General features: G+C 39.6%; 1 protein-coding gene across 1 annotated transcript in view; it reads right to left on the bottom strand.

Moving 5' to 3' along the window:
* DNAH3 (dynein axonemal heavy chain 3) overlaps positions 1 to 21,541 on the bottom strand; it is a 248,499-nt gene that overhangs the window by 58,340 nt on the left and 168,618 nt on the right. Inside the window, exons 41-49 of the mRNA XM_027527056.1 lie at positions 19,411 to 19,514; positions 16,613 to 16,907; positions 13,238 to 13,417; positions 9,394 to 9,517; positions 9,156 to 9,312; positions 8,766 to 8,909; positions 6,831 to 7,497; positions 5,371 to 5,536; positions 3,290 to 3,506 (exon numbers count right to left, since the gene is read on the bottom strand). Of these exons, the coding sequence (XP_027382857.1) occupies positions 3,290 to 3,506; positions 5,371 to 5,536; positions 6,831 to 7,497; positions 8,766 to 8,909; positions 9,156 to 9,312; positions 9,394 to 9,517; positions 13,238 to 13,417; positions 16,613 to 16,907; positions 19,411 to 19,514 (2,054 nt within the window). The remainder of the gene's footprint in view (positions 1 to 3,289; positions 3,507 to 5,370; positions 5,537 to 6,830; positions 7,498 to 8,765; positions 8,910 to 9,155; positions 9,313 to 9,393; positions 9,518 to 13,237; positions 13,418 to 16,612; positions 16,908 to 19,410; positions 19,515 to 21,541) is intronic.

The following is a 21,541-nucleotide window of genomic DNA, read 5'->3' as shown; positions in this document are numbered from 1 at the left end:
TCTATAGCTGATAAGCTATAAAGCTGGAATTTGAGCCTAGGCCTTGTTCTTCACCACTGCCTTATTCTGCCCAGTCCTCCACTGAGAATAGCCAGGGCTGGGGCAACGGTGAGGTGAGTGAGGCACTTACACTGGGCACAAAATTTAAGAGGGATCCAAAAAACTCAGTCTATTCATATATACTATTGTATTTTCATATACTATTAATATTGTACTTTATATATATATATTCATATATGGTGGTGGTGGTGGTTTAGTCAGTGAGTTGCGTCCAACCCTTGTGACCCCATGACTCCTCTGTACACGGGATTTCCCAGGCAAGAATACTGGAGTGGGTTGCCATTTCCTTCTCCAGGTGATCTTCCAGACCAAGGGATGGAACCTGTGTCTCTTTTATCTCCTGCACTGCAGGTGGATTTTTTACTGACTGAGCCACCATAGAAGAGAAGTGAAAGGCAAAGGAGAAAAGGAAAGATATACCCATTTGAATGCAGAGTTCCAAAGAATAACAAGGAGAGATAAGAACGACTTCCTCAAGGATCAATGAAAAGAAATAGAGGAAAACAATAAAATGCGAAAGTCTAGGAATCACTTCAAGAAAATTAGATATATTAAGGGAAGAGTTCATACAAAGATGGGCACAATAAAGGACAGAAATGGTATGGACCTAACAGAAGCAGAAGATATTAAGAAGTGCTGGCAAAAATACACATAAGAACTATACAAAAAAGATCTTCACGACCCAGATAAACACAATGGTATGATCACTCACCTAGAGCAAGATATCCTGGAATGCGAAATCAACTGGGCCTTAGGAAGCATCACCATGAACAAAGCTAGTGGAGGTGATGGAATTCCAGCTGAGCTATTTCAAATCCTGAAAGATGATGCTGTGAAAGTGTTGCACTCAACATGCCAGAAAAATTGGAAACCTCAGCAGTGGCCACAGGACTGGAAAAAGTCAGTTTTCATTCCAATCCCCAAAAAAAGCAATGCCAAAGAATACTCAAATGATCTCACAGTTGCACACATTTCACACTCTAGTAAAGTAATGCTCAAAATTCTCCAAGCCAGGCTTCAACAGTACGTGAACTGTGAACTTCCAGATGTTCAGCTGGATAGAAAAGGCAGAGGAACCAGAGATCAAATTGCCAACATACATTGGATCAGCAAAAAAGCAAGAGAGTTTGAGAAAACATCTACTTCTGCTTTATTGACTATGCCAAAGCCTTTGACTGTGTGGACCACAACAAACTCTGGAAAATTCTTAAAGAGATGGGAATATCAGACCACCTGACCTGCCTCTTGAGAAATCTGTATGCAGGTCAGGAAGCAACCATTAGGAAGGTCAGGAAGCAACAGTTAGAAGTGGACATGGAACAACAGACTGGTTCCAAATAGGAAAAGGAGTACGTCAAGGCTGTATATTGTCACCCTGCTTATTTAACTTAAATGCAGAGTACATCATAAGAAACGCTGGGTTGGATGAAGCACAAGCTGGATGAGGCACAAGATGGAATCAAGATTGCTGGGAGAAATATCAATAACGTCAGATATGCAGATGACACCACCCTTATGGCAGAAAGTGAAGAAGAACTAAGTTGGCTTAAAGCTCAACATTCAGAAAATGAAGATCATGGCATCCGGTCGCATCACTTCATGGGAAATAGATGGAGACACAGTGGAAACAGTGTCAGACTTTTTTGGGGGGGCTCCAAAATCACTGAAGACGGTGATTGCAGCCATGAAATTAAAAGATGCTTACTCCTTGGAAGGAAAGTTATGACCAACCTAGATAGCATATTCAAAAGCAGAGACATTACTTTGCCAACAAAGGTCCGTCTAGTCAAGGCTATGGTTTTTCCTGTGGTCATGTATGGATGTGAGAGTTGGACTGTGAAGAAGGCTGAGCACTGAAGAATTGATGCTTTTGAACTGTGGTGTTGGAGAAGACTCTTGAGAGTCCCTTGGACTGCAAGGAGATCCAACCAGTCCATTCTGAAGGAGATCAGCCCTGGGATTTCTTTGGAAGGAATGATGCTAAAGCTGAAACTCCAGTACTTTGGCCACCTCATGTGAAGAGTTGACTCATTGGAAAAGACTCTGATGCTGGGAGGGATTGGGGGCAGGAGGAGAAGGGGACGACAGAGGATGAGATGGCTGGATGGCATCACTGACTCGATGGACGTGAGTCTCAGTGAACTCCGGGAGATGGTGATGGACAGGGAGGCCTGGAGTACTGTGATTCATGGGGTCACAAAGAGTCGGACACGACTGAGCGACTGAACTGAACTGAAGAAAAACTAAAGAGCCTGTTGATGAAAGTGAAAGAGGAGAGTGAAAAAGTTGGCTTAAAGCTCAACATTCAGAAAACTAAGATCATGACATCTGTTCCCATCACTTCCTGGCAAATAGATGGGGAAACAGTGGAAACAGTGAGAGACTTTATATTTTGGGGCTCCAAAATCACTGCAGATGGTGATTGCAGCCATGAAATTAAACTACGCTTACTCCTTGGAAGGAAAGTTATGACCAACCTACACAGCATATTAAAAAGCGGAGACATTAGTTTGCCAACAAAGTTCTGTCTAGTCAAAGCTATGGTTTTTCCAGTAGTCATGTATGGATGTGAGAGTTGGACTATAAAGAAAGCTGAGTACCGAAAAATTTATACATTTGAACTGTGGTTGTTGAAGAAGGCTCTTAAGAGTCCCTTGGACTTCAAGGAGATCCAACCAGTCCATCCTAGAGGAAATCAGTCCTGAATATTCATTGGAAGGACTGATACTGAAGCTGAAACTCTAATACTTTGGCCACCTGCTGCGAAGAACTGACTCATTAGAAAAGACCCTGATGCTGGGAAAGATTGAAGGCAGGAGGAAAAGGGGACAGCAAGGATGAGATGGTTGTATGGCATCACTGACTCAATGGACATGAATTTGAGTAAACTCTGGGAGTTGGTGATGGACAGGGAGGCTTCGCATGCTATAGTCCATGGGGTCGCAAAGAGTTGGACACGACTGAGCGACTGAACTGAACTGAACTAAACTGAGTCACCATATACCCTCTGAGCCACCAGGGAAGTCTCATATTTTATATATACTATTGTATTTTTATATATACTATTGGATTTCATTGTAATGGATTAGGTCAAGCGAGTGAGGTGAGCGCAGGGTCAGACGCTGTCTTTATTTTTGTGCTCTCTTGACTTCTGCATCTGAGCAAGTGCTTCACCGCATCCAGTTAGCTCTGGACCTCTTTGTCCCAGTACTATTTGGTCTGTGCTTACCTGTGAAGCTGCAAATTCAAGTTTTTGCAGGCCTGTCAGATATCGGTTCCTCATCATATCAACCTCTTGCCTCTTCTTATTCAGGAGTGTCTTGAATGTTAGGATCAATTCGAGGTAGGAGGTGGGGGTAACATAGTTGTGCCTTCGAAGGGTGTTGTAATAATCAAGTGACAGCTTTTTCACACTCTCCTGGAAATATTTGCACATGGAGATGACCCTGTTGAGGACACAAAGGTGGTCAGACAGGCCCAACTTGCTCCAGAGAGATCTAGCACAGCTTTGGTTCACAGAAGTAAGGATGTGAGAAAGCCACTCACACTGGCCAGCTAGAACCCCCAGTTCTTTGAAGCATGTCCACAGAGCCTCAAGAAGGATTGGGGAGGTATATAGTCTTACTAGAATGAACTTTGATCAGGCAATTTCCAGCTTTAATCACTTTTGTGAATCACCAGGGCTTAAGCAGGAATTTTTAATCTTTGGCAGTCTGATGAAGCCTCTGGACTTTTCAGAATAATATTTTAATGCATAAAATAATATATTATAGAATTACAAAAGAAACCAATTATGTTAAAGATTTTTCTAAATATTTTAAACACCAAATTTATGATATAGTAATGTGTATGTGTGTGTGCATGTGTTTGGCTGCGCCTTGTGGCATGTAGGATTTTAGTTTCCTGACCTGGATCGAACCCACACAGCCTGCAGTGGTTAAGAATCCACTGGAAGCATGGATTCTTAACTACTGCAGGTAAGCCTCAATATGTGTGATTTCATTTACATGTTAAATCAGGGGTCAACAGACTTTTTCTGGTTAGGATCAGATAGTAACTATTTTAGGCTTTGTGAGCCACATGGTCTCAAGTAGCAACTATTCAACTCTGCCTCTGTAGTGTGCATGGCTGTTTTCCAATAAAGCATATTTGCAAAAATAAGGCTGTGAACTGGATTCAGCCGTGGATCATAGTTTGCCAACTACAGCATTAAATAGTAAGACTGGACAACAGGTCTGAAAACTACCATCATTTTGAAGGGGATGATAAATTGGTGCATCTGTAATGACTGAACGAGTTATGAAAATAATTGCAGTGCCTACTGGTAACAAAGTCACAGGTCCTACACAATCCTATGGGGTTTATTGCCTATGTTCATCATTGAAAGAAATGCAAAGTGCCAGTTAGATGTCAATGAAAATGAAGATGTACTTTCCCCCACTCACATTCACTGACCCTCTGAGTTCTGGTCATGAGCCTATAGACCCAGGTTAAGCATTCCTGGGCCTAGAGAACAAAGTCCAAAGATCTTAAAATGGAATTTAAAGCAATGAACATTCTGACCACTACCTACTTCTTCATTTTCTATTTACTCCTTTAATGAGCAGGATTTGAACCTACTATGTACTAGGTATTAAGGATACAGAACCATACAAGGCAGGTGACATGACCCTTACCTTCATAGGACACTTAGAATGGTCAACAGTCTTATCCTTTCTCTTACTCTAGCCAAAATTCAGTGCTTTATTTTGTGTGTCTGTGCTTTACACACAAAATATTTTTTTTTCACAACAAAATCCCTCACAAGTACCATCCCCTAGGCAGCAATATCCCCCCTGTTGAGAATGAATGCTCTAAGATTATTGAAATCCAGGTTCTCATAGCTGGACAACAGTACATAGACAACAGTACATCTCTAGAACAATTCTGAACAGTGAAATATTCTTCTTTTTCAGCAAAGGTGTTTTATTAAATATCTAAATGGTATTTATTTTTTATAATTTATTTCTCATTGAAAAAGACCTTGATTCTGGGAAAGACTGAAGGCAAAAGGAGAAGGGGGAGGCAGAGGATGAGATGGTTAGATAGCATCCCCAACTCAGTGGACACTCTGGGAGATAGTGAAGGACAGGGAAGTCAAGCATGCAGCAGTCCATGCAGTCACAAAGAGTCAGACACACGACTTAGTGACTGAACAGAACAGAACATACATAAATTGATAAATCTTAAAACAGCAAAAAGAATAGAGCCAATATCTTGATTTTCATTTGAAATATTTGTTTGGGGTACTAAAATGCAGCTAGCACTTACTGTATCCGAATATTGTCATCGAGCTCTACATCTTCTAGAAATTTGTTGGCCACCAACTCCAGGGCATCTGTGGGCCAAGACTGGAACCAATCAATTGTGCAGCAATTGATCAGAGAAGGGAACATTCGCAGGCGGTTCCGGAAGGCGTCCCCAATTGGACTCATGGCTAATGAAAAGCAGATTTCATTAGTTCTTTCTCCCAGTCAAGGAGGCCAAAAGGGACAGACAGGTCATTCCAAGGATTCTAATGGGGATAAAGGAGCAGTCATGTTTCCTGTTGGTACTCAAGAGTATAATTGGGAATAGTCAGGACGAGTGCCTGGAAAGCATAGGGGAATCATGGGATATTTTCATGCAACTTTGTGATGGGAAGTCAGTTTATTACAAGAGTCTTCTGTCTGGTTTTCAATATTCACATTATCCTATATTATCCATTCTAGATCTTTAGGATCATATAGCCAGAGTGTTTTAAGCCCTTTGATCTACTTGCTGCATTTGTCCTGACTCACAGACCTCAGGGAACCATTGGTGCCCTATACACAGCTACTTACGGAGGCTGCTGTGGGGGCCCTATCAGCTGGTTTCTGACCTCATCTCCATCTAACCACAAATTTTGGATTCTATGCCCCAAATTCTATTAATTGTTTATTTATATTCAACGTGTACCAGGCACTTGCTAGTAGGAAGCACAATGCATAGGTGGAAGTGTGAAAAAGCCAGTGTGGCTAAAAAAAAAAAAAAAAAAGGGAAGCATGGTTTGAGAGGAGAGCGGAGAGGATGCAGGGGACAGTCTGGCAGGTGGTCTTATAAAACTATAGGCTAGGGATTTTGGTCTTTATCTGAATAGAAAGTAATTCAGGTGTTTTAATTTGTGTGTGTATGTGTATGTAAACATACAACGAACAGATTTGCAATATAAGAAAAACAAATCCTGACAGTGGAAAGCATCCTGATTCAGTGGAACTTAAATGTCTGGAATGAACAGAGTGGACATAGAGAGAACAGTTAGAAGGCTATAGAGGTGAGGTCTGGGTGAGATGATATTCATAGCAGCTTAGCTAATTTGAAGGTGGCAGAGATAGAGACAAGAGGGCAAAAATTGACAGGACATGGTAATGAAGAGAAGTATTAAACATGACCCCTAAGCTTCTGGACAGATTGGAGATGATATTCACAGAGAGAAAAACTCCAGATGTTATTTTGTAGGGCTGGCAGGGTAATGTACTAAAACGAAGGAGAGGGTTCAGAGCAGAATTCAGAGAATTGAAGAGAGTGGAACAGGTTTAAAGTCATTTTTCAGGAGAATGGAATTTTGCACAGGAATTCCAGGCACTGACCATTGGGCAAGCTAGGTACCTTGGTTGGATCAATTCTGGCACCATTGTAAAAGGACTGGGCTTAGGGCAAGGAGATCCTGAAACATCCAAGGAAAAGGGCAAAATGAATTTTCTCATTCTTACCAAGGACAATGTGAAGGTTCTTTTTTACTTTCTCGATGAAGAAGTTATACATAGAAAGAGGAGTGACTTCGATCTTTTCTCCTTCTGTCCTGGCTGCCATTTGCATCTTCTCCACAATGTCGGCCTTCTCATCAGCAGGGAAGATGTTGGGCACATCACCGGTGTTCAGAAGCATGTTGATGTCCTCAACGAATGACTCGTCCTTGATCTGATTATCAGCGAAGAGGAACACAGTACTTTTGGTGGCCACCCCAACCTGGAGCATGATCTTCTTCAGGTCCTCTCGCCAGTCGTTGCCTGAGTAGCTTTTTGTGATCTCGATCTGGTATAGCTCATATGAGTTCATGAATGTGGACAGTTTGCTGGCACTTTGCCGCCCACTGCCCCCAATGCCCACCAGGAGCAAGTGGCCTTTGTCCTGCTTCAGGACCCTGCAGATCCTAGAGATATGCTCAATGGCAAACCTGAACATCACCAAGGACATGGGGGCCTTGCTGATATTGTTGAACTCTTCCAGGTAATATTCCATGACCACTGTGAGCTGTTTTAAGTCAGTGATCTCATCATATATCTTTTGGTCACTTTCTGGCTTGAAGAAATCTCCAAAGAAGAGGCTACGGATATTATCATCAACTATCTTTCCAGTGGGTGATAGGTGGATGAGGACCTGTGGAAAAGATAAGTCTCAGGCAGGCATTCACTCCAACTACCATGGTAGTGGGAGCTAGAAGGAGGGAACAGGAGATGTGTTTGTTTCCTCTGAGCACATTCTTCAAAATCATGGTTCACAACAGTTTTGTTTCTTTAAACAAAATACGTGTATTTGATGGTTGTAAAGACTATGATGAAAGGACAATTGAGAAAAGAGTGTGAAAGCAAGGGTCAATCGGTTTGCTAAGTGATTAAAACATTGGTGGACAGATTATAAGATCCCAGGAGGAGGTGGTCAAAAGGTGAGATCATTTGTAATGTACTTGCTTCTTCACCAAATAGAGGTGCAGGCCTTGCCCCCTGTTCCCACTCTGTACCTAGAGTAGAAATGTTTTAGATGCTTCTTCTTTCTGATATTAGAAACTAGCAGTGCTTCTGTACATGGCCTCTGGATGAAATATGAAACACTTGCACTTTTTCTATGGAGAAATCATAGCTTCTTAAAAGTAGAGGTAGAATTAGATGATGCAAATATATAGGGTTTAAACTTTTCTTATATCAAAATGGAAAAGAGAAAATATTTACGAATAGGAAACAAAGACAATCTTTCACTTGGGCTTTACACAGGGCATCAATCAAACAATAAAAATTCATGGTGTTTTTATTTCTTAACTCAAAAGTTATCTGACCTTGAAAATGTATTTTACATTAATTAGAAACAAAACATCTTTTCATAAATGATAAGTTTGAATGTATCTAAACTTATATGTTACCTGTAAAGTCAAGTGAAATTGGACCAAGTATTATATTACTTGGGACAGGGAAGCCTGGTGGGCTGCAGTCCATGGGGTTGCAAAGAGTCGGACATGACTTGGTGACTGAACAACAAAAACGGCAGTATATCACCAAATCAAATGACTAGCTGGCTCAATACACTGTTTCTTGAGTTTCAGAAAGCAGAGCTATAAGTCTCTATTTGGGCTTTCCTGGTGGCTCAGTGGTCAAGAATCCACCTGCCAATTCTACAAATCTGGGTTCAATTCCTGGGTCAGCAAGACCCCCTGGAGAAGGAAATGGCAACCTATTCCAGTATTCTTGCCTGGAAAATCCCATAGAGAAGCTGGTGGGCTACAGTCCATGGGGTTGCAAAAGAGTTGGACACGACTGAGTGACTGAAAAACAACAACAAAGTCTCTACTAGGAAGGGAGCCTGAAATCTGAGACTAGCATGATCACATATTTGGGGCAATTTCTGAGGTCAAAAGATCACAGGGTCTTGCTTACCTTTTCCACAGACTGCTTGAAGCAATTGGAGGTGGTTTCCCTTACCATGTTAAAAAAGACCTGTCTATCTTCATGATCAATCAGACGGTCATAGAAGACCCGGTAAACCTCATGAATCCAAAGCCGGATAAACTTCTCTACATCCTGAAAATTCAATTATTTGAATGAATGGCACATGGTGGCTGAGGCAGTAGTTTTCAAACAGTTTCTAAGTCCTGGGTTGTTATGAGGATTAAATGAGATAATGCTTACAAAATCCTTAGCACAGATTAAATGCTTAGCACAGATTAAATGCTTAATAACAGTTAGCTATTACTATTATCATTATATATTCCACATAGCCAAAGATATCACTGAATGAACTTGATAACAGAAATGACAGCGGCTGACCTGCAGGTGGGTGTGAGGGCAGAGCAACACCCCTTGGATCACCCGTGAGAAATCCCGCAGGTTAAAGACATAGTGTGACTTGGAGGGAGTTGGCAGGAAATTCTCCACTGCAGCTTTGTAAATTGTCATCGTTGCTTGTACCATCATCTTTCCATACCTTGGGAGGAAGGAGAAGACAGACCAGTTAAGGAAGGGCCAGAAATGAGGACCCCAGGCCAATAATAGAGGAACCTCCTACCTTAAAAACACCACATCAAACCCTTTCCCGAAGTGCCAGTCAGCGATTGAACTGAAAATCTTGGTTAATATGTCATCCTCGAAGGCATTGATGGAAATGATATTCAGATGGCGAGTGAACCGTCCTGGAAAACATGCACACACACTCACACTTACCTCCTGGGCGTAGCAACCCTTAGATATAGAACGGTTTTTTCTCCGCCTTTAAGTTCTAGAGCTGTGCTATTCAACATGGCAGCCTCTAGCCATATGTGGCTATTTAAATTTATATGGATTAAAATTAAGTAATATTAAATGTATTTCCTCAGTCTCATCAACCACATATCAACTTCTCAAGGATAAACGTGTGACTAGTGGATGTTGTACTGCACAGTATAGATACAGAACATCTCCATGACTGCAGAAGTTCTGGTAATAGTACTAGCCCAGTGCTCAAGACTGTTACTAGATAATGGCAATATGTTATTTTTATAAAATAATCAAATAACTCAGAAATACTTTTACAGAAAGTAACCCTTGCCTCCTACACACTAAATCCATTCTGTCTCCCCTCCCAAATTAATCACTGTTAGTTTGGTGTTCTTACAGCTCTACAACTGTATCTATGTATCTAATATTAGATATCCATATATTTATATCTCTAAAATTCATCCATTTAAAGTAAACAGTTAAATAAATATTTCGTATTTTAGTTGTGCAATCATTATCACAATCAATAGCAGAATAATCACTCCAAAAAGAAATCCTTTACATTTACCACTTTCTATTTCCTTGCAGCCCTTGGCAACTAATAATCGATTTTCTGTTTCTATAATTTGCCTGCATGTATTTTTTAAAAATATTTTACTGTATAAAGTAAAGCACAGATACAGAAAATCACCAAAATTATAAAGTGAATCATTATAAAGTTAACATCTTTACATCTACCATCCATGTCAAGAAATACAACTTTGCCAGCCCTTCATAGAAGCCCCTCCATATATCCCATCCCAATCACAGCCCTCTCCCTGTCTCCCTCCAAAGCTTACCACTATCCTGATTTTAAAGTAATTACTATCTTGCATTTTTTTATGTTTTTTTTTTTTTAATCACCCATGTGTACTGATACATGTAGGTTTACCTTTTAAAAAAATGCTGGAATAATATTTTACACTCTGATTGGGAAATATGGAGAGTTGCATGAACTTGAGGAAGTCATGTATTCTTTTGATAATAAGCATACTCATAGTCCTTAATGTGTGCTAATGCTTATTACATGTTACCAAAACCCAGATCAGTCTTCTGCCAAACCATGCTCTCCACCACCATATAATAATGCCTTGAGCCTCAGTTTTCCCATATGAGCCCTAACAGATGGCAGGTGATCTGACAATTATCAGCTAGTCTGTTGGTTCTCCAGTGAACACAATCTCTTTAAATATCAACATCAAATGAGGTTGTACCGTAGCTATGATGGAACAAGACAGAAACAAGTTTGCTCTGAAATCACGAAAAGTTCCCCCCAAACTAATATGAGTGACTATAGTTGTTTACTAAGTACAGAAAAAAAATTAAGATACCTACTCTTCAAATTGTCCCCACTCCCTGAGACTACCCAATCTAGAACAGAGTCCCTGGTTTCTTAAGCCTTTTTCACATCAACCAGCACAAGCCCATTTAACGCCCTTTCACCAGGCACTCTCATGGTTCTCCATGCTATGTAGACCCTTGCTGCAGCAAATTAATAGACTCAATTTCACCTGACCACAGATGTGCTCCTGGCAGTTTTGGGCATTGGTCTTTAAGATCTTTTCAATATGTCATATTTGTGACATAGCTTGAAAACTGTCAACTGCTGTGCAAATGTTAGCAATTACTACTTCCTTGATATGTACGGGAAACAGACATTCCCTTCTGAATAGATCTCTACTGCCTCACTGGTTTTAGTGAGAATTAATTGACATAAAATATATAAACTGAAGGTTTACAACATGATGATTTAATGCATATAAGATATTGCAAAATGCTTGCATACTAAGGTTAAGTAACAATTCTATTGATGCTGCTAGAGAGTCACCATATTGTACATCAGATCCCCAAAACTTATTCTTTTTATAACTGGAAATTTGTACCCTCTGACCAACGTCTCCCCATTTCCCCCATCCTTTAGCTCCTGGCAACCATCATACTACTGTTCCTGTGAGTTTGGCATTTTTAGATTCCGCATGTAAATGATATCATATAGTATTTATTTTTCTCTGACTTATTTCATTTAGTTTAATATTCTCAAGGTCCATTCACGTTGTCACATAGAGTAGAATTTCATTATTTTTATAGCCAAATAATATCCCAGGGTGTGTGTGTGTGTGTGTGTGTATATATACATTTTCTTTATCCATTCATCCATAAATAGACACTTTGGATATTTCCATGACTTGGCTATTGTGAGTAATGTTGCAGTTTGGGACTGGGATTCCCTGGTGGCTCAGCAGTAAAGAATCCGCCTACAATGCAGGAGACATAGGAGACGAGGGTTCGATCTCTGGATTAGGAAGATCCACTGGAGGGGGACATGGCAACCCACTCCAGTATTCTTGCCTGGAAAATTCCATGGACTGAGGAGCCTGGTGGATTACAGTCCACAGGGCTGCAAAGAGTTGGACATGACTGAAGTGATTGAGCATGCAGCACGAACATAGGATTACAGATATCTCTTCAAGAAAATTATTTCATTTCCTCCAGATATACACCCAGAAGTGGCATTAATGGATCATGTAGTAGTGTTATTTTTAATTTTTTGAGGGACATCCTACTGTTTTTCATAGTGGCTGCATGAATTTATATTCCCACCAACAATGCACAAGAGAAGTTATTATCTCTTGACTTTTGTTAATAGCCATTCTATCAGGTGTGAGGTGATATCTCATTGTGATTCTGATTTTCATTTCTCTAATAATCAGCAATGTTGTTGTTTTGCTATAGAGTTGTATGAATTCCTACACATTTTGTATTTCAACTCTTTATCAGATAGATAGTTTGCAAATATTTTCCCCATTGAATGAGTAGGTCTTAGAGAAAAATAATATACCAAGTTCCTTTCCCTCTAAGTAGTTAGAGAAGTGTTGAATTTATAGATGCTAAGTGCCTGAGCTCCTGCTATATTCAAACCCAAGGCAAAGGTACCCTTGGACTCTGTAGCAAGTGGAAGGTGATGGTTTGTGTACTCAAGTAAAATCACCCTGTTTATCTTCCTTATTTTACAAATCAGAAAGATATATGCCACCGGGGAGAGCAAGGTCACAGAATGTTAAGTCTGAAAATGGCATTAAGATTCTTAACCAAGGATGTATCACAGAATAAAAGTGTGGAAACCTGTAGACCTGGATGGATGAAGTTGCACATGAAGCAAAATACACTCCTAAAGTGTCAGATGATGGGGGAAAATCTTATTTATTTGTTTGTTGTTTATTATTACTTTATTTAGGCCTATCTGGCTCCAAAGAATTGTAAGAAACATAACATGTGAATCTGTCATTCACCTTTGGTTGAGAACCTCTCGTCTAGCCTCGCTCCTAGAACACAAGCTGACCACACAGAACTTACCTCTTCATGAGACTCTCTGTTCCTCTATGCCTAGCCAAAAACTCCTCAAGTCCTCTTTTCATCTTCTCATCCTATTTCATACAACTTTCAACACGGCATATTCAAATGCCACTCCTTGAGTCTAGCTCAAGTGTCTCTGGCCTAAATACCCTTTCTCTATCTTCCATCAGGACAGACTGCCTTACACTAGCCCTCCATCCACAAAGATGGTCTGGTTCTGCAGGGGGTGGAAGAAAAAGTAATGAACTCTCTCCTTCACGTACCAGTAATGTCATTCCTTCCTCCCCCAGGAGGGCCCATGGCTGTCACAAGCAGCACATCAACGATGTCCAGCTTGTTGGTATCCTTCTTGTCAAACCAGTAACCATGGTCAATCCATTGCCGTAGGAGCTCAATGGGGGGCTGTGCTCCATATACCTCTTTGGCTGGCATGTTGAGGTCATCTGGGGAAAGAAGTAATAGCCACAGATTGTAAGTCTATGGCATCCTTTGGTCTTTTAGGAGGTAGCAGATGACTATCCTTCCATGAGAGAGTCCACACTCAATTGTTATACCCTCACTCCAGGTAGGGCTCAGCCAGTGGACATTTTCACCATAATGGAAGATATTTTTCAGGGTTCTGGCTTTCCTGGTTTATTGAGATCTCTGTGCATTTATTGAGATCTCTGTGCATGAGATCCTCTGTGGAAGGATGCATACATTTGCATTAACAAACAGATATTAAAATTTTTCCCATTCCTTCACCCAAAATATATAGATTGTCTACTATGTGCTAGACATTTTGTTAATTTCTAGGGATATGATGGTGAGAAAGAAAGTCATGCTTCTAGTTGACAGAGTATTTAATTTACCACCAGGTAATAGTGGGAACTCCAACAGCAGAAAAGCTTCAAGCTAGGGTTTTTGAAGAGCAAAATCAAAAAGGCAAGGATAAATTGTGATTTCCTCCAGGGTAGGGATTGATTTTCTCCAATAGTACATTGTTCAGTACTGGTGCATAGAAGGCACTCAATAATTTCCAATGAACATTGACTAAATGCCCAATTTTGTGTCATGTAACATTTTAGGAATTTTATACATATTATCTCATCTACTCAAGATGATGACTTTATAAGAGGAATATAGTATTGCCTTTATGTTAGAGGTGAGGAACTGAAGGTAATGGAATAATATACTTAGGGTTAAAAAGTGAGATTTGGACGTAGGTCTGTTTGACTGCAAAGCTTAAATTGCTTTTGGATATACCATAAAAATAGGAAGGGAGAACAGATGAGAGTAAGGACAAAGGAGGGAGGGAGGACAAGAAAGGGAAAAGAAAATATGATCCCTCCCTTTAAGAAGCTGTTGTTAATTGGCAAGGATATAAATACATGCAACATTTACTGTCAATACCTTAATTTTAAAGACAGAACATGAGATAATTCAGAAGAGCAGGGAATTACTATTACTAAATGAGAATTCTATGAATTAGCAGTAAGAGAGTAGATAACATAATATATTTGGCACCAAGAAACCTGGTTTTGGCTTGTGGCTCCAGAATTTTCTAGACATTTGACCCTGAACAGGGAATTTAACCTTCAGAGTCTCATTTAATTGATTAGTAAATTAGATTTTTTTAAAAAAAGTCAGTTTTCATTCCAATCCCAAAGAAGGGTTGTGCCAAAGAATGTTCAAACTAACAGATAATTGTGTTCATTTCCTATGATAGTAAAGTTACTCAAAATCCTTCAAGCTAGGCTTCAGCAGTACATGTACTGAGAACTTCCAGATTTACAGGCTGAGTTTAGAAAAGGTGGAGGAGGCAGAGATCAAATTGCCAACATTTGTCGGATCATAGAGAAAGCAAGGGAATTCCAGAAAAACTGCCGCTTCCATGACTATGAGGAAACCTTTAACTGTGTGGATAACAACAAACTGTGGAAAATTCTTAAAGAGATGGGAATACCAGACCACCTTACATGTGTCCTGAGAAACTTGTATGCAGATCAGGAAGCAACAGTTAGGACCTTATATGGAACAAATTACTGGTTCAAAATTGGTTCAAATTTTATGGCTCAAAATTGGGAAAGCAGTATGACAAGGCTGTATATTGTTACCCTGTTTATTTAACTTATATGTAGAGTACATCATGTGAAATGCCAAGCTGGATGAGTCACAAGCTGGAATCAAGATTGTCATGAGAAATACCAGCAACCTCAGATATGCAAATGATACCACTCTAATGGAAGAAAATGAAGAGCAGCCAAGAGCCTCTTGATGAGGTCAAAAGAGGAAAGTGAAAAAGCTAGCTTAAAACCTAACATTCAGAATACCAAGATCACAGCACCTGGTCCCATCACTTCATGGCAAATAGAAGGGGAAAAAGTAGAAGCAGTGATGGATTTTCCTTTCTTGGGCTCCAAAATCACTGCAGACAGTGACTGCAGCCGTGAAATTAAAAGATGCTTGCTCCTTGGAAGGAAAGCTGTGATAAACCTAGACAGTGTATTCAAAAGCAAAGACTTCACTTTGCTCACAAAAGTCCATATAGTCAAAGCTATGGTTTTTCCAGTAGTTGTGTATGGATGTGAGAATTGGACCATAAAAAAGGTTGAGCACTGGAAAATTGATGCTTTCAAATTGTGGTTCTGGAGAAGACTCTTGAGAGTCCCTTGGACTGAAAGGAAATCAAACCAGTCAGTCCTAAAGGAAATCAACCCTGAATATTCATTGGAAAGACTGATGCTGAAAGTAAAGCTCTAGTACTTTGGCCATTTGATGCAAAGAGCCAACTCATTAGAAAAGACCCTGATGCTGGGAAAGACTGAAGGCAAAAGGAGAAGTGGGTGGCAGAAGATGAGATGGTTAGAAAGCATCATTGACTGAATAAACAAGAACTTGAGCAAACTCTGGGAAATAATGGAGGACAGGGAAGCCTGGCTTGCTGCAGTCCATGGGGTCGCAAAGACTTGAACATGACTTAGTGACTGAATAACAGCAACAACAAAGAGATCATGATGGCCAGTAAACTCAAGGGGTTGTGAGGCTCAAAAGAAATAAATGAGGAAGTGCTTTCTAAACAGATAAAATTCTGGAAAAATTCAATGTGCTTATTTGGCAACTATTAGATTTCTTCATATACTGATAACATATTTATCTTGCACTTAATGGAATAGAAGCTTATCACAGTGTGTGAGTTGCTTCTGGAGACACAAGAGAGTAAATACTACAATCCCCTTCTGAACCTAACTACTGTCACTACAAAGTAACTTGGCCTGATCCATGGGCTCAACTTCATCCCAGGAGAAACTGGGATCCTCCCTCAGGCAAAAAGGCGTGGACCATGTCTCAACATGGAAAATTTGGCATATAGTACATAGTTAAAAATACTTGGAAATGAATGAAGGAAAGGACAAGGAACAAAAAATGAAAGAAGCAAGAAAGGGAGGGAAGGAGAGAAGAAAGGATGGAAAGATGGAAGAAAAGAAGGAAGGAAAATAGGAGGGGAGGGAAGGAATGTGGAATTACATTAACCAGAAATATTTTATCTTCCATAGACAGTAAAATGAATATACAGCAGTCCTACAAAGGGAAATTCGGTTTTGCCGCAACTTAAAATAGAAGAATTTGGTGTGTCCAGATCCAGGCCAGTGCCTTACCCACAAATACCACTGCTTTCTTCCCTATGGGAGGCCCAAAAAGGCCTTTCCGCCGGCGATCCAGCTTGGACATGATGATATCCTGCGTCTGATTGGCTGAAGTTCTGGCAGAGAAATTGATGCAGTTGGGCAGATAAGTATTTTTGGGAAGGCGAAGTAGGAAGTTGTTGGTGATGACCGATTTGCCTGTGCCCGTGGGTCCTACGAACAGCATTGGAATCTCATGGTCCAGGTAGGTTTTCAAGAAGAAGGACTGTCGGGCTGTCTCCATGGTGGGGATGATGAGTTCTGAGACCTGTGCCACAAAGACATGGTAAGTCTTGATACTGGGACCAGGAGATTGTGTCTTGGTATTCAAGAGACTTGAGTTTTATCCTTACTATCCATTCAGCTCTGTCTCTTATTTATCTTTATAATTTTGAGTATTTTACCTCTCTAGCAGCCTAGTTTCTTCATCTATGAAAGGGGATAAAAATGGCATTGAGTTCACTGAGCTGTTTTGAAGGTTAAATGAAATCTTGTATGTAAATATAGGCAATAACTGTCTATTGTCCCTGTTTTAGAGATGAGGAAACAGATCCAGAGCTCACCAACACAGCAAGTAAACAGAAATGCAAAGATTTTAATCCGAGCTTGTCTGATCCCAAGGACTGTATTCTTAACTACTGAAATGTCACATTGTAAACACCAATTATAGTAAGGCTGGGTCTACAGCTGCTGCCCTCTGAGACCTTTTCTTTGAGCCAAGCTGTCTGCCTTGCCCTAGGAAAGATCCACCTCCCATATGCCATCTATACTGCCTGTCCAAGAAGGGTTAGGTATGACCCTTGACCCCCATTCCTTGTGCTTATTCCTCATCTGCTTTTCTTAAGGCTCATATTCTTGGTTCCTCCTATTAATCCCTTTAGCAATATGGAAATTGCAACACTCTTCCTGGTATTCAGACTCCAATTGGGCTCTAAGGGCTTGGTCTTGGATTCCTAGAATCTCTATTACTTTGAGTAGAAAACCTTGCTTTAGATTGGCTTTTCTGAGTTTGAACCCTATCATCAGCCATCTGGCTGCTTTTGGTCCCTCCAATGATGGGTAGACGAAGGGATCTGCTGTTGTTCAGTCACTAAGTTGTGTCCAATTCTTTTGTGACCCCATGGACTTTAGCCTGCTAGGCTCCTCTGCCCATGGGATTTCCTAGACAGGAGTACTGGAGTGGGTTACCATTTCTTTCTTCAGGGTATCTTCCCAACTCAGGGACTGAACCTGTGTCTCCTGCATTGGCATGCAAATTCTTCGCCACTGAGCCAAGTGTGTAGCCACAGAGGAAGGGGTAGTTAGATTTAAATCATATGCTGAAGTCTACTTATATGTCTAGATTGGAAGAGGCTAGTGAACATGGAGCCACTGTGCTGTGTAACTCTAGAGAGCACCACCCACACTATGGTTTGTGTAAACGGTGCCCCTAAAACAAAACCAGACCATAATGCAAATGGCACCAACAGAGACTGCGCAGTGCCGTGGCTATGTGTATACTGTTAGACTAAGCTTGACTTATTTTGATTAATAATTTGATCAATGAAAAAGGAGCAGAGAGAACAGAGAAACTGAAGTGGCAAGGAAGAGAATTAACAGGTATCGAGCTATGGAAGTTTTGCCTGTGTTATTCCCTGCAGTTTTCCCAACAGCCCTCTGAGGCAGCTGTATTATTAGCTCACTTTTTCAGATAAAAAAATTGAGACTGGAGGATGGCCAACTTGGCCAAGTCACATAGCCAGTAAGTGATACTGAATGCTAAACCAAGTATCAAGACTGGGAATTTTAAGCAAGTTGGATTTCACAGATTTTTATTTTCAGGGGCTAGAACAGTTTTTTCACAAGTGAAAAATTCCCAGCATAACTAAAATATTTTCTGCATTTGACTCATTTGTAGGCATCTAGCAAGATTTCAAACCCCTGGAGCTCAGGTGATGAAGCTCTTTTAAGGAGAATGAAAGTTTAGAACCTCGGTGCTGAGGGGTTCTTTACAGTCTTTTCAGTCTCCACTGTGTGTCCTGAGCTCATCACACATTCACTCCTGCCTGTGGCACCCTTTTTACAAGCAGCTGTGGTCCTGTCTGGTGTCTGATTTTGTTTTCAGTATTTCCACATTTCCATCCACCACCTACTACTCTATGCTAGGCCTGAACAAACTACAATTATCCCAATAAAGCTCAATTTTGTCCACCAGATACTGCAAGTTGAGGCATGAAAGTGCACATCTGGAAAAAATTTCCACAAGAAAATGAGTAGGAGTTGTAAGTGCATCTTCTGCTAACCAGAAAATCTATTAACTGTTTTTCTGAGAACTCTGATTAAAGAAATCTTTCTCTGGGGATTTTAAAGAAAAGGCAAGGATCTTTTTGGCGGAGATATCTGAGAGGGGGACTGATGACCACCTGGCATTGTTCATACTGACAATAATTAGAATAGCAACTGTATGATCTAGCACAATGTGAATGCCACAGATTCATGTACAATGTCTTCAATCTTTGCAGCCATTCTTTAGGTATTTTTTCTTCTATTGTGTACTTGCATAAACTGAGGCAGAAAGGGTGAAGACTGAATAATAAATCTGGGACTCTCTGATTCTAAAGTCTGTGCTTTTGAAGGCTCAATTCAATTCATGTTTGAACATTTTTCTAAAGTAAATTCTTTCACTTTTTCTGAAGTAAGTTCTTTAACTAACCCAGATCTGATGTTAACGTCTCCACTTTGCTGAATATCAGGTCATTACTGAGGTTCTATGACCGATAACTCTCTTTTACCTTTGCACTTGCGGAGATATGTTCCTCCTCTTTGGTGATATACTCTGTCCATGTGTACCAATGTCCACTAGCTTGCTTGAGGAAATAAAAATCATAGATGCTTCCTGGACCCAAATAAATAGAACAAATTATTAGCACATCAGGGGTTTACATTTCATATTTGAGATATTTAACTACCTCAGCCATAGGCATCTGAAATGTATGACTATCAGTATTGGTAACTGTATAATCTAGAAAAACATCTTTTAAAGAATAATGACTTTATTATATGTATAAAATAATAGGTATTGATTATACAAATAATGATAATATAAATAATATATATAATATAAACAGGAAGTATTGAAAAGAACAAAAAACGGAGAAAACAAATGGCTCCAAATCTCACAATCAGAGATTACTTTCGGCAGCAATCCTTCCAGTCCTCTCTTGAGGCATACAAACATATTGAAGGTGGAAGTATAGGTAAATGAAAGAATTTTATTAGGATAGGATCATTTAATATTATATATCATATAGATATATACACAAATATATATGAATTATATTAATATAATGTAACATAATAAGATAGAATATATATTTTTATATATCATACTATTGAAAAATAAAAACATTATATCTAATTTTATTTAAACTAGGAGACTAAAGTGAAACTGAAGGACCTTCTGAACTTCAGATAATCATCATTCACTACAGGAGATATTGGTTTCTAAAAGTGGTTTATTTTTTTTTCAATTGAGGTACAATTGACAAAGACTATATTTGTTTCAGGTATAAAATGCAATGATTCAATTTTTACATACAGTGAAATGATCACATTATAAAATGATTATAAGAGATTGTATATATTAATATATAATGCATATAATATTAAATGATCCAGGGACTTCCCTGGTGATCCAGAGGTTAGGAATTCACCTGCCAGTGCAGGGACACTGAGTGTTCGATTCCTGGTCCAGGAATATTCTACCTACGACAGAGCAACCAATCCTGTGCACCACAACTATTGAGCCTGAGCTCTAGAGCCCGCAAGCCACAGCTACTGCAGCCCGTGCGCTGTAGGACCTGTGCTCTGCGCCGAGAGAAGCCACTACAGTGAGAAGCTTATGCACTGCAACGAAGACCAGCCCGTTTGCCACAACTAGAGAAAGCTGCACACGGCAAAGAAATACTCAGGCAAGACAACAAGGACGCAGCATGGACCAAAATAAATAAATAAAAAATAACCGATCCTATTCTTATAAAACCCATCATCATACACAGAATTTTTTTCCTTGTAAGGAAAACTTTTTTTAAGACCGAAGCACAGTTGATTCATAAAGTTGTGTTAGTTTCAGAGGAGACTGGGTGCATTTAGGGCGGTATGGCCGTAGACTAAAGCTGTGTTAGTTTTCACTGTATAGCGAAGTGATTCAGTTATATACATATATATATATATAAAACCATATACATATATGCATATAAATAGAGCTATATATATAGCTATATATATATAGCATAGAAATATATAATTTTCAGATTCTTTTCCATTGTATATTTTTTTTGAGATATTGAACATAGTTCCCTTTCCTATACAGTAGGTCCTTGTTCTCATCTATTTTTATTTATAGTGGTGTATATACATTAATCCCAAGCTCCCAATTTATCCCTCTTTACCCATTTCCCCTTTGGTAACCATAAATTAGTTTTCTACATCTGTGAGTCTATTTCCTTTTTACAAATAAATTCATTCGTATCATTTTAAAAAATCCACATATAAGTGATATCATATGATATTTGTCTTTCTCTGTCTAAATTCACTTAATATGATAGTCTCTAGGTCCACCCACGTTGCAGTAAATGGCATTTCATTCTTTTGTCTGACTGAGTAGATTTCCGTTGTATGTATGTATGTGTATGTGTGTATATATATATATATAATCACATTTCCTTTATTCATCTGTCGATGAACATTTATTAATAGGGTGCTTCCATGTCTTGGCTGTTTCGTAAATAGTGCAGCCGTAATTACTGGGGTACATGTATGTTTTTGAGTTATATTTCTCCAGAAATATGTCCAGGAGTGGGGCTGCTGGGTCATATGGTAACTCTATTTTTAGGGTTTTGAGAAACCTCCATGCTGTTCTCT

The sequence above is a fragment of the Bos indicus x Bos taurus genome, chromosome 25 (genome assembly GCF_003369695.1).
Source record: "Bos indicus x Bos taurus breed Angus x Brahman F1 hybrid chromosome 25, Bos_hybrid_MaternalHap_v2.0, whole genome shotgun sequence".
NCBI lineage: Eukaryota > Metazoa > Chordata > Mammalia > Artiodactyla > Bovidae > Bos > Bos indicus x Bos taurus.
Note: the sequence above shows the minus strand (reverse complement) of the source record. Positions and strands in the feature narration are given on the sequence as shown.